Source organism: Lissotriton vulgaris, chromosome 7 (genome assembly GCF_964263255.1).
Source record: "Lissotriton vulgaris chromosome 7, aLisVul1.2, whole genome shotgun sequence".
In the NCBI taxonomy this organism is placed as follows: Eukaryota; Metazoa; Chordata; class Amphibia; order Caudata; family Salamandridae; genus Lissotriton; species Lissotriton vulgaris.
This window is the reverse complement of record NC_141695.1, coordinates 1036556227-1036570339: the sequence shown is the minus strand read 5'-3', so window position 1 is coordinate 1036570339 and position 14113 is coordinate 1036556227. Positions and strand designations below refer to the sequence as shown.

The following is a 14113-nucleotide window of genomic DNA, read 5'->3' as shown; positions in this document are numbered from 1 at the left end:
CTCTAGCAACCCAAGCTAAAGATTTGGAGCAAAAAACAAGTCAACATAACGTTTAGGAAACTTGCTTCACGATTATTCTCTCTAGAATGCACTAAAGGTAGTAGAATGTGCTTGTTAAAAGCAATATGGGATTATAAAACTCAGGCTGGGGTTTAGTTTTGGAAGAATAACCAACTAAACACTTGATAATCAAAACTGTTCATGCTGTCTGATGAAAATGAATACATGGGATGGGCTGGAACAGCAAAACAGAAAAATTGTAAAAGTCGCATTCTGATTCAATCGTGAAGAATTAATACATTAAATGTTTCACAATTTTAAAAATAAATTTGTTATTGTTAGTTAATACTATCTTTCTGTTTTATCTTAAATGTCCACAATTTTTTACCATTCCCTCGCTAGCCCCCTTTGCCACAAAGCACATCAAAATCCTAGAATAGAATATGCATAGGTAGAGATTCGATTTCAGGTATATTCTTAGAAAGAACAAGAAATGTACATGTTCTAAAATTGTCTTTATATTTACTTCATGTTGGTCTGACTAAACTTTGTTTTGTACAATTACTTTCTAGAAAATTAAAGAGATCACTTACATGCACTCTGAAGGTATCCTAGCAGGCGAACTCAAGCATGGGCCACTAGCCCTGATAGACAAGCAAATGCCCGTGATCATGATCATTATGAAGGATCCGTGTTTCACAAAATGCCAGAATGCACTCCAGCAGGTTACTGCCCGCCAGGTGAGAGAATTGGAAGAAGTTTACAGACATACAAAATACTTGGGGGTGTTGTAATCCAGTGTTGTATGTTACGGACTATACAGGTTAGAAATATTGGGCTGTTGTTACAGGACTCAACTCCTAACATTTGGAAATACATGCATCATAGATGTGTGTCTATTGCACAGAAACACACTATTCGTCCTTCCTTTTATGGGGAGGATATTTCCCCTTAAGCCACTCCTTTTCTCTTTCATTCTCAAGAAACACTCGTACCCTTGGCTTATGAAATAACTTCAAGGCATGAAGCTGTTTCCTTAAAGCTACACTCTAAGGATTAAACGTTTTTTTTATTCTGTCATGCAACACGCATGTGCAAAGTCAACCTTTTTTGTGGCATGCATCTGTGCAGGATAAACTTACCACGTTCTTATTTGTAATACCCTGATTTCTTACCGCCTGCCTATCCAGAGACAAATATTTAAATTTTTGTGTTTTCTCTGTGAAATTGACACAGCTGTTATTGTGGTCTTGTACCTCAATGAACTATTTATATGTCCTTGTAAAACTAAATACCAATTACATCTCAAGACATTTAGACTTTAACTTCTTGAATGGCAGAAACATGTCCCTGTGAAGCTTTAGTTTTTCACCAATCATCACATGGCTAACCTTAAAATAAGGGGGATTTAAGAGATAGCAGTAAGCTACTTATCACCTTCAAAGGACAGTTGTTTTTTTAGGCAACTTTGTAAGAATGGGTGTGGAGTGATGAGTGGAATTGAGTGTGCTTTGTCATTCTCACTATTACGTAAATCATTGCATTGCAAGGGCTTACTTTCCCTGATGAGGCATGGAAGTGCTTTGCAGCTAGAAGCACACTACTCTGGAATAGTGTTAATGGTTAATCCAGTGAGTATTTTTATTTATTTTTTGGGAGGTTTAGTGGGGCTCTGTGTGAGTGACTGCAAGTCATTAATGATCCGATTTAGAGTTTGGCATATGGGTTACTCCATCACAAATGTGCCGGTTATCCTGTCCATCATATTACAAGTGCCATTGGATATGATGAACTTGTCAGATGGCGTACAGGATATCCGTCACATTTGTGATGGAGTAACACGTCCACCCAATTTTATATTAGGCCCTATGTATAGTTAAATTGCAGAGTTATGGTGTCAAAGAAGGAGGGGTTGTAGTCTATGAAAAGAGATTTGGACAAATGGACTATAGAAAAATAGAAGCACTGCATAGATCATTAAATCAGACCCAAAAAATATTTTTCTTGCAGGGGCGCCCAATAATCCTGTGCTCCAAAGAAGATAATGAAAGTACCAAACTGGCGTACAAAACCATCGAGCTTCCCCAGACAGTGGACTGCCTGCAAGGGATCCTCAGCGTCATCCCTCTGCAGTTACTCTCATTCCATTTGGCTGTTCTCAGAGGATTTGATGTAAGTTGAATTGCGAATGTTCCATGTTGAAATCATCTTGATATTTATCCTGGATAATCGAAAAACATATTGGGAGAAGTAGTCTATTTTCAGTAACATATACAATGTAGGGTTTCGACTGCACATATCGAAAGGATTCCTATGGTGAACAAGCATGTTTGTATGGTTCTCTCTCTTATTGTCTTGGAAGCCGTTTTGCTCTTTTTTTTATTGCTAAAACGTATTGTGACTCTGCTACTATTTTTTATTTGAACCTGTTACATTAATATTTATTTGCAAAATATTTTACTGTGTGCGATAATCTTCATGGCATCATCGTTCCCAGCCCGATTCCCAATCTTCTGCTAATGTCTGTGATGAGCAACCTAGCAAAAATCACACACAGACACTTTGGGCCGATTCAAAAAGCCATTTTGTGAGCATTGAAAGTAGTGCCCCTGCAGTAGTCTTTTATGTACACTCACGTTTCCCCACAGCACCTGAAATGGAAATACTCGACAACTATTCATATTTTATCCAAACAAATGAAAACAACTGTGCTCGCTTTGCATTTTCTAGGGAGTTGGATGTCTTGGGCCCAATTGACAAAGTCACATAAAAGTACATAGGGCAATAAGGCACAAAATAAAATGTTTAATGCTGTTAACGTATCTGGATTTGTGATCCATTCAGTTTCAAGCCAGTATAACTTACCTGGTGATTACTTTGTCAGGCTCTGATATGAACAGCACTGAATGCTCACCCGGCATTCTGCCTTCAGCGAACGTCTTGGCATCAACAGTAATACTGGTAGCTGAAGCCCTTGTGCTGACCTCATCCTCTAGGCCACCTTGGACACCGTCTGCCACCACACCCTGCGCACACGACTCTACAACACGGGGATCCATGACAAAGCCCTGGACTGGATCTCCTCCTTCCTCACCGACAGAACCCAGAGAGTCCGCCTACCTCCATTCCAATCCAAAGCCACCAAGATCACCTGCGGCGTACCCCAAGGATCATCCCTCAGCCTGACCCTCTTCAACGTCTACATGACACCACTTGCCAACATCGTCCGATCACACGACCTCAACATAGTCTCATATGCCGATGACACCCAGCTGATTCTCTCCCTCACCAAAGCCCCCGCCACCGCCAAAACCAACTTCCACGCAGGGATGAAGGCCATCGACGAATGGATGAAGGGCAGTCACCTGAAATTGAACTCTGACAAGACGAAGGTTCTCATCCTCGGCTCCACTCCTTCTGCCTGGGATGACTCCTGGTGGCCAGCCACGCTGGGAACTGCGCCAACACCCATCGACCACGCACGCAACCTGGGGTTCATCCTGGACTCAATGCTCACAATGACCCAACAAGTCAACGCCGTCTCCTCCTCCTGCTTCAACACCCTCTGTATGCTTCGCAAGATTTACAGATGGATCCCCACCAAAACCAGAAGGACGGTCACCCAGGTCCTCGTCACCAGCAGGCTGGACTATAGCAATGCCCTTTACGCAGGAACCACTGACAAACTCCAGAAGAGACTCCAACGCATACAAAACACCTCCGCTTGCCTCATCATCGACATCCCCCGCCACAGCCACATCACCGCCCACCTGAAGGACCTGCACTGGCTTCCTGTCAACAAGAGGATCACCTTCAAGCTCCTCACCCGCGCTCACAAAGCACTTAACAACGCAGGACCAACATACCTCATCAAGCAACTCACCTTCTACACCACCAGCCCACTCCGCTGAACTCGCCCTCACCACCGTTCCACGCATCTACCGAACAACCACCGGCAGCAAGACATGGAACACCCTCCCCATCCACCTACGACAGACCCAGGACCTGCTGATCTTCAGGAGACTCTTCAAAACCTGGCTGTGTGATCAGTAGCTGCTCCCCCCCAGCGCCTTGAGACCCTCACGGGTGAGTTTTGCGCTTATAAATGTCTGATTGATTGATTGCTTGGAAGGACTTTCATCTACAGAAAGTTGTCACTGAAAGTGGCACTCAAGTATATGAGGCTTCATGGTCTAGTTTTGAAGTTTTCTGGTACCAAAGCCTACTGCTCTACGCAGTTTCTTGGCAGAAGCCGGTGCTTCCGAGCCCAGTATATCCAGTTGCTGATGGCTGGAAGGAGACAGTAGGTGTGACTCATTACTGACTGTGCCTGCATTAGTCAGCGACCTTCAGGCAGCTGCAAAGACCTGCACATTTCTGTTGTTGGTGCTGCATCCTTGGCTTACTGGTTCTCATACTTTCCTAATCCATCGTGCACCCTTCTAAGAGGTCAGGGTGTTGGAGGCAAATGGCAGGTCGTATCATATAAAGACCATTAACGCTCGAAATCCTGCAGCATCGCTTGAGATTGAGGGGCTCACAATGCTTCACCGCTGGTCGGAGGTTAGACATGGAGGGCTATAGCAAGACAGAGAAATAGTGATAAGTTGACTGCCTTCGAGAAAGGAGACAACCCCCAGTCCTGAAAGCCAGGGAGCAGATATTATCTGCTCTAAATGCACCTGGTTGTCATCTATCATTCTCCTAAGCCAAAAGCAACCTTTTTCTGTACCTGGTAAACTGATTAAACAAATTTGATGATTTGATTCAAGCAGCAGGCACTATTTTTTTGAGCGGGGGGGTTTATACCGCTTGAACACAGCCTAAAGGTATCAGCACACTTTACATGAGCACCAGTTGCGTTACAGACGGACACAAACATTTTGTTAGGCACGGAGAGATTAGGTGATTTGCACAGAATCACAGGATGTTGAGTGTCACTGTCGAGAGTCAAATCCCGTTCCCCATCTTAGAGGTTGACCGCTCTAGCAGTTAGGCCATATCCTCTACCTTCACTATGAGTAGATTTATAGTGCAGTGGAGGACTGCGTTTTCCACTTGTTAACTTTCACAGTCACTAACCACGCCCTAAATTCACACGAAGCATTGACTGGTTTAGTCTCTTGTGTGCTTTATTATAAAAATGTATCTCAATGAATTACTCACTCACTCAGCGTCGGCTGGTGACTTTCCAAAGTGGTTTGGCATGTAAAACTGGTTTATGAATGATGGATATGAGGTGATTGGGGCACATTATGTTTAAAGTTTCTTTTTATTCAAATAGAATGTGCTACGATCACCTCTGCAATGCAAATTTAATATTGCAGCATATTTGAAGTACTGCTGGAAAGTAAACAAACCAGTGCTTAATTTGAGCCTGTGCTTTCCGATGCTCAGCACCAGCACCTAATCCTTGGCACCGGTCCTTATAGCACCAGTTAAGGACACACTTATTTAGAATGCACATGATTTTTCCCGGACTCACAGAATTTTGAGCCACGCCGAGACTCAAACCGGGTTCTCCAGCTCCAAAATCGGCAGCTCTACTCATTAGGCCAACTCTTCTCCAGGTTAGTAAGTGCTGGGGCTCTAGTCAGGAGGCAGTTTGCACTAGCACATTCCTCCTGTTCGCTCTACATCCGAAGGAGAGCACCAGCACTTTTTATTTGACAAATTAACAACTGAAACAAACAAAACAATATACATATCTTTATCTTGAGTAGACGTGATCCTCCTTCCTCGTGCACCCTGGCAAAGATGCGCTTGTTGGGAAATAGCATCCCAGCCAATCCACGCACTGCTGTCATGCTATATTTAATACTAAACAGCATAAAAGCAATGCAACGATTGGGTGGTTCCAGGAAGCAAAACGCTCCATCGGAGACCGATGGGACGGTGTCTCTGCTCTTTCAGCTTCCACGTAATGTTGATTAAAGAAGCCTGAACTGCTTATGTCAGGCTGATCCTATCAAAAGCACCGGCCAATCTGACATGCACAGTTCACTTAACACAGCCTCCCATTTAATCATCGCCAAGAGAGAGAGCTCCTCGGCCTCACCCCGACCCTAAAGCAACAAACGAATGGGTGTAAGGAGTCCGTCTGGGGTGCAGTGGCTTGCAGTAGGGGGTGAACTCCCCCGCACTCTAATGGGTGAACCTCCCCTGCACTCACTCACCCCTCACCCTCTCATGCAACTCAAGCTCTAATCTCAGAATCAAGCAAGAGCTGCAAATAAGGATCCCATGTTTATGTTCCACTGATCCTGTGCTGCTGCGTGACATATATGGGCTAGGTGTTTCAATTGGCTCATAGGCAGAAAACACAGTTCAAACTACATCCGCCACTCATGTGTACACCAAACATACATCTTTCAGCTTGACTTGGACTGACCAGGTCATAACAGATATTACATTGATGAGCTCTGAGGTGGTACCCCTTAGTGAAGCGTCTTTTTGTTTCAAGTTGCTCATACACAATTCACCATCTTGATACTGCATAATCTACTAGTAGCCACAAAGTGTGCAATATTACCACACCACATATGTGGGTAGGTAGTTTGGTGGTCTGCCAGCCACCTCCAACTGTTGATGTACACAAAACCTGCCACAGATAGCAGTCCAATTGCAATGTAAATTTAGGAGCAGATTAATTTTCCATCCTCTGCAGAAGTTGCCTCAGTTATTCAACCTCTACATTTGCCTTATGGTGAAAAGGCCTTTGCAGTCGATCTCAAACTTAACAACCGTAAAAAGTAAATCTATAGTTGTAACATTGGACAATCTTTTTGAGGTCAAGTTATCTTACTAAATGTTAATGGTCTATATTAATCAATTATATATTTTCTTTTGAAATGCAAACACATGGATATGACGTTTGTAAAACGACTATATAACACTCCCCAGGCTTATAACACTCTTTTCTTGTTCTAGGTTGACTTCCCAAGAAATCTGGCCAAATCTGTGACAGTGGAATAGCTTCTTCTTTCAATCTTTCCGAAGACCTGTCAGCCCTTCTTTTGAATTGTGAATTATTTTGGACAGTTCAAATATTTTGTGCTCAAAAGAAATTTGTAAACTAGGCAAAGTAATTCAATATTTTTATATTTTTTTATATACCGTAGCCTGGGGACATGGGAGGCCCGAGTGCTATGCCTTTACCTTGAATGCTTTTACCAAAGCCATTTGCGGTTTGAGTACTCGTATCAACTAAAAAGAAGGAAAAAAATGTTTACATATACTGTGTAGATTTTTCTCTTCTACTGTGCAATACATATATAGATTTATATTTATATATACATATTTAGACTCTGTTTAGAGAAACTGTGAACCTCTTACTAGTAACAATTTGTATCAACTGTTCTAAAAGTATTTATGACAACGATTGTACAGAAAAAGCGTTTAAATTATTTTGTAAATTGCTACCTATCTATGAAATCTATCAGTGCAATGTCAAAAGTTAGACCAGGGAAATATTTCCAGTGCTTTCCCCTCTTCAAAGCTTATTATGACCCTCGCCAATATATCTTTGGAGCTCACTCATGCGGTTAGTGTCAGGAAAGAAACAAGATGAAACTTCCATGGCCACTGTCTCCAATAAAAGGTCCCATCTTTCGCCCCATACCAGCTGTAGGCAATTGTTCACCCAGACTCCAATCTAGATGCAGAGTTGGAAATGACGTTGGATGTCGGTTGCCCTATCACACTTCTTTTATTTTTTTTCTTTCATTGCACCCAGGGTCGGACCTCCCTATAGGGCAATCAGGGAGTGCCCTGTGGGATGGTCTGGCAGATGAGTGTGCGGGCTGGTTTTTCAGCATTTAGTGGCCCTTGTTTGCTGTTGATTTCCTGCTATGAATGCAAATATTTGCCCGCAGCAAACACAAATGCCTGCCATACCTTGCAAAATACTTGTACATCGTGCCTTTACAAGTTCAAAACAGGCCCGATTTGCAACCATGGCCACTTTCTTTTACCCATCTGGTTCGCTATCGTCGGCCCCCTTTTACTTTGGTGCCGAGGCCCATATATGTCCCAGTCCGACCCTGATTGCACCTCAACTGCCTTCTATGTCAAAGGCCTCCACTGTCTGCCTAATATGTATTGATGGTTCTCTTTCATACCAGGAGAAATCTGAATCCGTTTAGTGGGTTCTAGAATTGGAGGCTGATGCATCAGCAAGAGTCAAGGATGGGGGACCAAATAAGTGAAGTTTTTCGAGAAACAGCACTCCCAGAGATGCTCGTAATGAACATAATGTAATACTGAGTCAGGTGAAAATGGGAGGTTGATCGCGTACAGCATCTGTCAGCTTTGTGACCTTTTTAGTGTAGGAAAAGCACATTTTGCACCAACTGGAAACGAGTTTGCAAGAATGTTTGTACAGGGGTTTGCAAGACATAAGGAGTATGAACAGGGTTGTAAGTCAAGTAAAAAATATTAGATTGTGTATTCAGTTTCGCTACAACACTGCACATTATTTTTCTCATTCTTCTTTGTATGCATATCTTTGACATGTGCCTTGAAGTAAGTAGTCCAGAGATCCAGCGTCTCCATAATGCAGTAATATACGAAAGAACAACATTCCACGTTCTAGTGCTTCCACATCACATCCGGTTCTCTTAACAAATGAAGGATTTTGGGATAACTTGAAAACACAAATACATTCCAGAGAGCTAGATGGGTGTACACCCCAGCACCAAAGATGTGTACTTTGGTAATATGTTCTACAATGAAGTGATACTGCATGGGTAAATAAATTGAATTTAAGAAACATTTTGTGACCGTTTGATTTCAATTATAATCGCACTTGGGATAAATAAATTCCATTTATGATATGTTCCGTAAGCATTTGATTTAGTTTATAAGGTATCTGGATCAAACAACAGATCCCAAATGACCCAGCTTCAGGTGATGTATGCCAATGTATATGAATCTGGAAGAGCTGTGCTTGCAAAACCATATCTTTCCAGGCCTTTGCATCAGTTTCACAAGTTATCATGCACCTGAATATCTGTGCCCCGTGCTATTGTTGTAATGTAGCTTGCTTAAGTTGTCCTATGTAAAAGGAAATGGTATGATGTAGTTTATTTACATGTTAGGAAGTGATCTTCCACGTAAGTGGTTCCAGACTTATGTTTGTGAAGACTCTGCATCTCCTACTACAGTTACCTACGGTGGGCCCATAATGCTTAGAGCTCAGAGACATACCAGGCATGTGTGCCCACTTTTTGAACCTACGAGCACAGAAGGGGCAACAGACGCTTTGGCGCCTCCTTCTGTAATACTGGTAGAGCTGGTGCACAAATACAGCTGACGGTAGCTTGAGAGGTCTTCCCTTCATTTGCATGTGGGATTGGCCCCAGGCAAATGAAGGCATCAGTTTGTCTCTGCACCCAATGACGGATGCGGGCACAGAGGCAAAAAGACACTCAGAAGGAGCACTGGCAGTGCGCCACAAAGAGGTGGCCCACTGTCAGTGCGGCCCCTGAGGGCAACCTTATGGAGGGAGAAAATTGCGTCCCAGTAGCCCCATACATCCTCTTGCATGCGAGTACAGTCACTCACTGCACCTGCCCGTGGGAGATCTGTGCCCCTCTTTGATGTACAGACAGCTGTCACTTTCAGTGTGAAACACGAAGTGGATTGTAAGTAGTTGCTCCATTTTTTCCTGAATGCCCTGCCCCCAAGTGGTTAAACAATAAGTCTTATAACCAACCACAAGTCATGTAACACAAATATTGCTTGCTGCAAAAAAATTGAGGCTTTCTAGCCCTACAGCTAAATCCACGTATTTTTTGCAAAGATTAAAAATGGTTGTAATTACAGAATGATTGGTCCATAATAGCGAATGAAAAGAAGACTATTTTTAATATTTCAGTCAGTGGTATTTCCCATACAACTGAAGTTATATAATTTGCACATGTGAATGCACCAATGAAGGAACAACCATAGGGGCAAAACAATTGGTTAAGCAGGTTGCTGTATGTGTCCTAACCGTTCACCTGCAAGGAAAGTGTGGGACTTTCACATGCGGTAACCTAGTAACAGCAGCACTATAGGAATCAACCCCTGGTGGGGGCATGGCCACTTCAAAAGTCAGGATGGGTGTTTCCAAGCTCAAAACTATACAGCAAAACAGGCAATGCACTCTAGATGTGCACTAGAGAACCCTTTGGAAATTACTTCCTCGTGACACTCGCTTCAGTTTTTGGAAAAGGCTGCTTTATTCAGAAGTAAGCAGAGTTCCCAGTGACACATTCTTCGACGTGCCGTAAAACTACAAATATTGTCTGCTATGGCATACTAATGCAAAATTTCACAATTTCTTGAGATCATGGATATAATGTCAAGTCCAGAAGAAAACCCACTGGTTGAAATTTATCCACCATAAACATAGTGTGGCAAAGGGAAAGTAAATTTGGGATTCACCTCTGGATGTAGCAATCCCAATTTATTTTCTGCCAATGAAGTGATGTGGGGGGTCAATCTTTGACCTGCGTAAGGAAATGAGAACCCAGTGAAGAAGTCAACAGAAATACTGGGAACAGATGGATATCCCCTTGAAAAGAGTGCAAAAAAGCCACAAAGGCGTAGAAACCTGTGGGTGTTAATTCACTTTACTTAGCTTCTTTTTAGAGTCTAACTTGCTTGCATATTCTATAAAGGATGAGCAGAGTGGAAAAAGAATCTTCAAATGTGAGCTTGCAGTTCAGATGTTGCAGAGCAGAGGCGGAGCCTAAATCTCTTAAGGTCTGGACTGGAAAGACAAAGCAGAAATGAATACATCCAGAACAGCCAAGAATAGACTAGAAGGTAACAGCAATATCTAGAAATCAAAGAATGGAATCCAGAAGCAGGGAAAACAATGGCTCAGGAGGTAAGAAACTGAAAGGTAGCGCAATTCAATGAGCCACAAGTTCATGTTGAAATGTATAGCAGAAGTGAAAAGAACATGTAGGAAAAGGAGGCTAAAGGAAGGCTTGGAATAGCTGTCAAAAGTTCCAGTAAATACATGGCCCAATCTTTCGGTGTCAATATTGTATGGGGCACCTGCAGAGGTCTGAGACCAAGAACAGTAAGCCATCATGGATCACCGTCTATTGATCCAGCACGTGACACACACCAGGATGTGATCGTGTGTGCGTCGTCCGAAATCACCACTGGGAGATGGAAGGCTCTGGGAAGGAAAACAGGACCAATGACGGCAAAGAACGGGGAGGGCAGTAGGAAAACACATGTAAATGGTGCAAATAAATAAAAGTAAAAGGGCCAAAATAAGTATGGGAACCAGTAACCTGCATGTTGATACCAAAACCATTATCCTGCACATTAATATGGCAATCAGGGAGATATCCGTGGATGCTACACATGTCTGAGCTTTGAGTGGTCAGGCCAAGACACTAGAAGGCAAGAACCAAGGTGAACATTATGGATTACACTGTATCATATGTCACCTGGTGCCTTGAGCTTCCAAAGAAAGCCATGAAAAATGCTAACTCACTAAAATGATCACTAATAAGGTAAGGGTAGGGCTAGTAGTGCCACTCCATCCAATTCCTGCCGGTTCGATATAGCAAATTGCCTTTGCAAACAGCTCACTTGCCATGTAAGTGCTAAAGTAATCTAGATGAGTATATGTTCATCACCCACATCAACTCCGTCCATAGCATATAGTCGTAAGGAATAATAGTTTAGCAGAGCCCAGGTTGCTGTAGAAAAACCCTTGGCTTTGCTTCCTTGTGAATTACTTCTCTCTGGTTCATTATTTGTGCTTATTTATGTATTTATCATTTGTTATTCTCTTTGTAGAATAGACAGGAGCCCCTACGTAGACAGTATGAGCTGGTGGGTTAGCACAGAATAATTTATTCGATTTTCAGGGACTTACGTGGAATACAAGTTTCACTGAGTTCTTGTAGTAGAAGTGAAAACAATTCTTGGCTCACTAACCTCCTGTGAGTTTTTAGAATGGTCTTTCAGTCTGCATTTGTATCAGACGGCTTGAACCATTCCCTAAAGGAATGTGGGCCGGCATACGCTTTTTAGCAGGAAGACTAACAAGCATTTACAATGCAATGGTCTCGTCTTTGTTAAAGTTAGAGCTATTGGCATTGCAAATGACATTATTTTTTTTATTTTTTGGTTTTGAAAACAGATAAATAAATGGCATTGTCATTTACAATGGCAATAGGTGAGCAGTAGAGAGTAGTAGAGAGTAGTACAATGACTCGTACTTAGTAGAGAGTGACTATTAGATTAATAGAGAGTATAGTTGTATAGAGTAGAGTAGGAGTGAGTTGTAGGCAGTAGTAGAGAGTGAGTAGTATAGATTAGAAGAGAGTAGTATAGAGTGAGTAGTAGATAGTGTGTAGAGAGCATGTAGGAGTTAGCGAGTAGTAGAGTTAGAGTAGTAGAGAGTAATGAAGAGTACTAGATACAAATAGGTGTAGTCTAGTGAGTTGTAGATAGTATATGGAGTAGTAGATATATTTAGAAGAGTGAAAGACTATTCAAATTGAGTAGATATTAGAGAGCAGTAGTTAGTACTATAGAGTAGTAGAGAGTAGTAGAGTGTGAGTATAAGATAGTAGATAGTGTATTTGAGTGAGTTGTGAGGAGTGTGACTAGTAGGTAGTAGAGAGTAGTTAGAGGGTGTATTCGAGTGTGATTAGTAGAGTGAGTACTAGTGTGTGAATCAAGAGTATTAGAGAGTAGAAGAGTTTGAGTAGAGTGTGAGTAGCTTAGAGTAGTAGTAGAGAGTGACTAGTAGTTAGTAAAATATAGTAGAGTATTAGACAGTTAAAATAGAGAGTATTGTAGTGAGTAGTAGTGAGTGAGTAGTAGAGCGTATTGTTGAGTGATTAGGATAGAGTTGTAGAAAGTGAGTAGTATAATTATTTAGAGTAGTAGAGAGTGTGTCGTAGATAATGATTAGTAGTGAGTAGAGCAGTAGAGAGTATTAGTGAGTAGAGGATTATAAAGTATTTGAGTGAGTAGTATAGAGTTATTTGAGGTTTGGAGAGTGAGTAGTATATTGTAGATCATCATTAGTAAAGTGCCAGTAGGGTAGTAGAGAGTTAGTAGTAGAGAGTGAATTGTAGAGTGAGTAATAATGAGTAGTAGATAGTTTGTAGTAGAGGAATAGAGAGTGTGTAGTAGAGTAGTAGTGAGTACTATAGAGTAATAGCTATTAGTAGTGAGTAGCACTGAGTAATAAAGTTTTGCGAGAGTACTTGTGTGAGTAGTAGTGAGTATAGTTAGCAGTAGAGAGTGAGTAGTAGACTGATTAGGGAGTTTTAGAAAGTTGTGTCATAAGTAGTAGAGTAGTATAGTGACTAGTAGTAGTGAGAGTAGTACTTTTAGTATTTGCATACACATACATATACACACAGAGGCAACGGAATATGATTTAACTAGTCCTACCAGAGTTAACCAGAGTCAACAAGCAACATCCCAGGTTACCACCGCAGAAAGGGAATACTGTATAAGAAAAAAATGCTAGATTACGACACAATAGACAGCATGCAAAGTAACCCATTCATGGAATTCAACAACAGCACAGCTTCCAGTATCACCCATTAGCAATGCATATTCTGATATGCACAGACAGGCAGGTTGCATCACCCAGCTCCCTCTCCCCGATGTTGACATCTACGGGAATAACCTATAAAAAGCCAGAACAAAGTACGGATTGCACCAACAAGAACATAAATAACAAATCAATAAATTGTGACAACCGTGAGTTTTATGAATATGGCTCTAGAGAAGAAACATCAAAGTATGAACAGAAGAACGTGGACAGGAACGTACAAGTACAGGTACTGTCTAAAGTTAGAATATAAGACTCCCCAGAAGAGAAGTTAAAAGAGGACATCATGTCACCAGAAAACCACTTTGCTTTTAAAATTCAGTCTCTAGTTATGGTCATAGTTTCGACTAACCTAACCAAAGTGTTTAGCTCCCACAACTCAGTGAGTTAAATTATAATAGTAAGGGAGTAGAAATGTTGTTTGCCCGTGACATGGAGCCATCGGGTAATTAAAGGTATGGAATAACTCTTAACTGGGACAAACTGCCACAACACAATCAAAAGCGCTGAGAAGCTTTGTAAGCT

General features: G+C 41.8%; 1 protein-coding gene across 2 annotated transcripts in view; it reads left to right on the top strand.

The window, feature by feature from the left end:
• Positions 1 to 7208, top strand: part of GFPT2 (glutamine--fructose-6-phosphate transaminase 2) — a 112901-nt gene extending 105693 nt beyond the window's left edge. For both annotated transcript variants that reach the window (XM_086931468.1, XM_086931467.1), the window contains 3 exons: positions 573 to 740; positions 2011 to 2172; positions 6931 to 7208. In XM_086931468.1, coding sequence (XP_086787594.1) covers positions 573 to 740; positions 2011 to 2172; positions 6931 to 6975 — 375 coding nt within the window. In that variant the 3' untranslated portion in view covers positions 6976 to 7208. The remainder of the gene's footprint in view (positions 1 to 572; positions 741 to 2010; positions 2173 to 6930) is intronic.
• The last annotated feature ends 6905 nt before the right edge of the window (positions 7209 to 14113 follow it).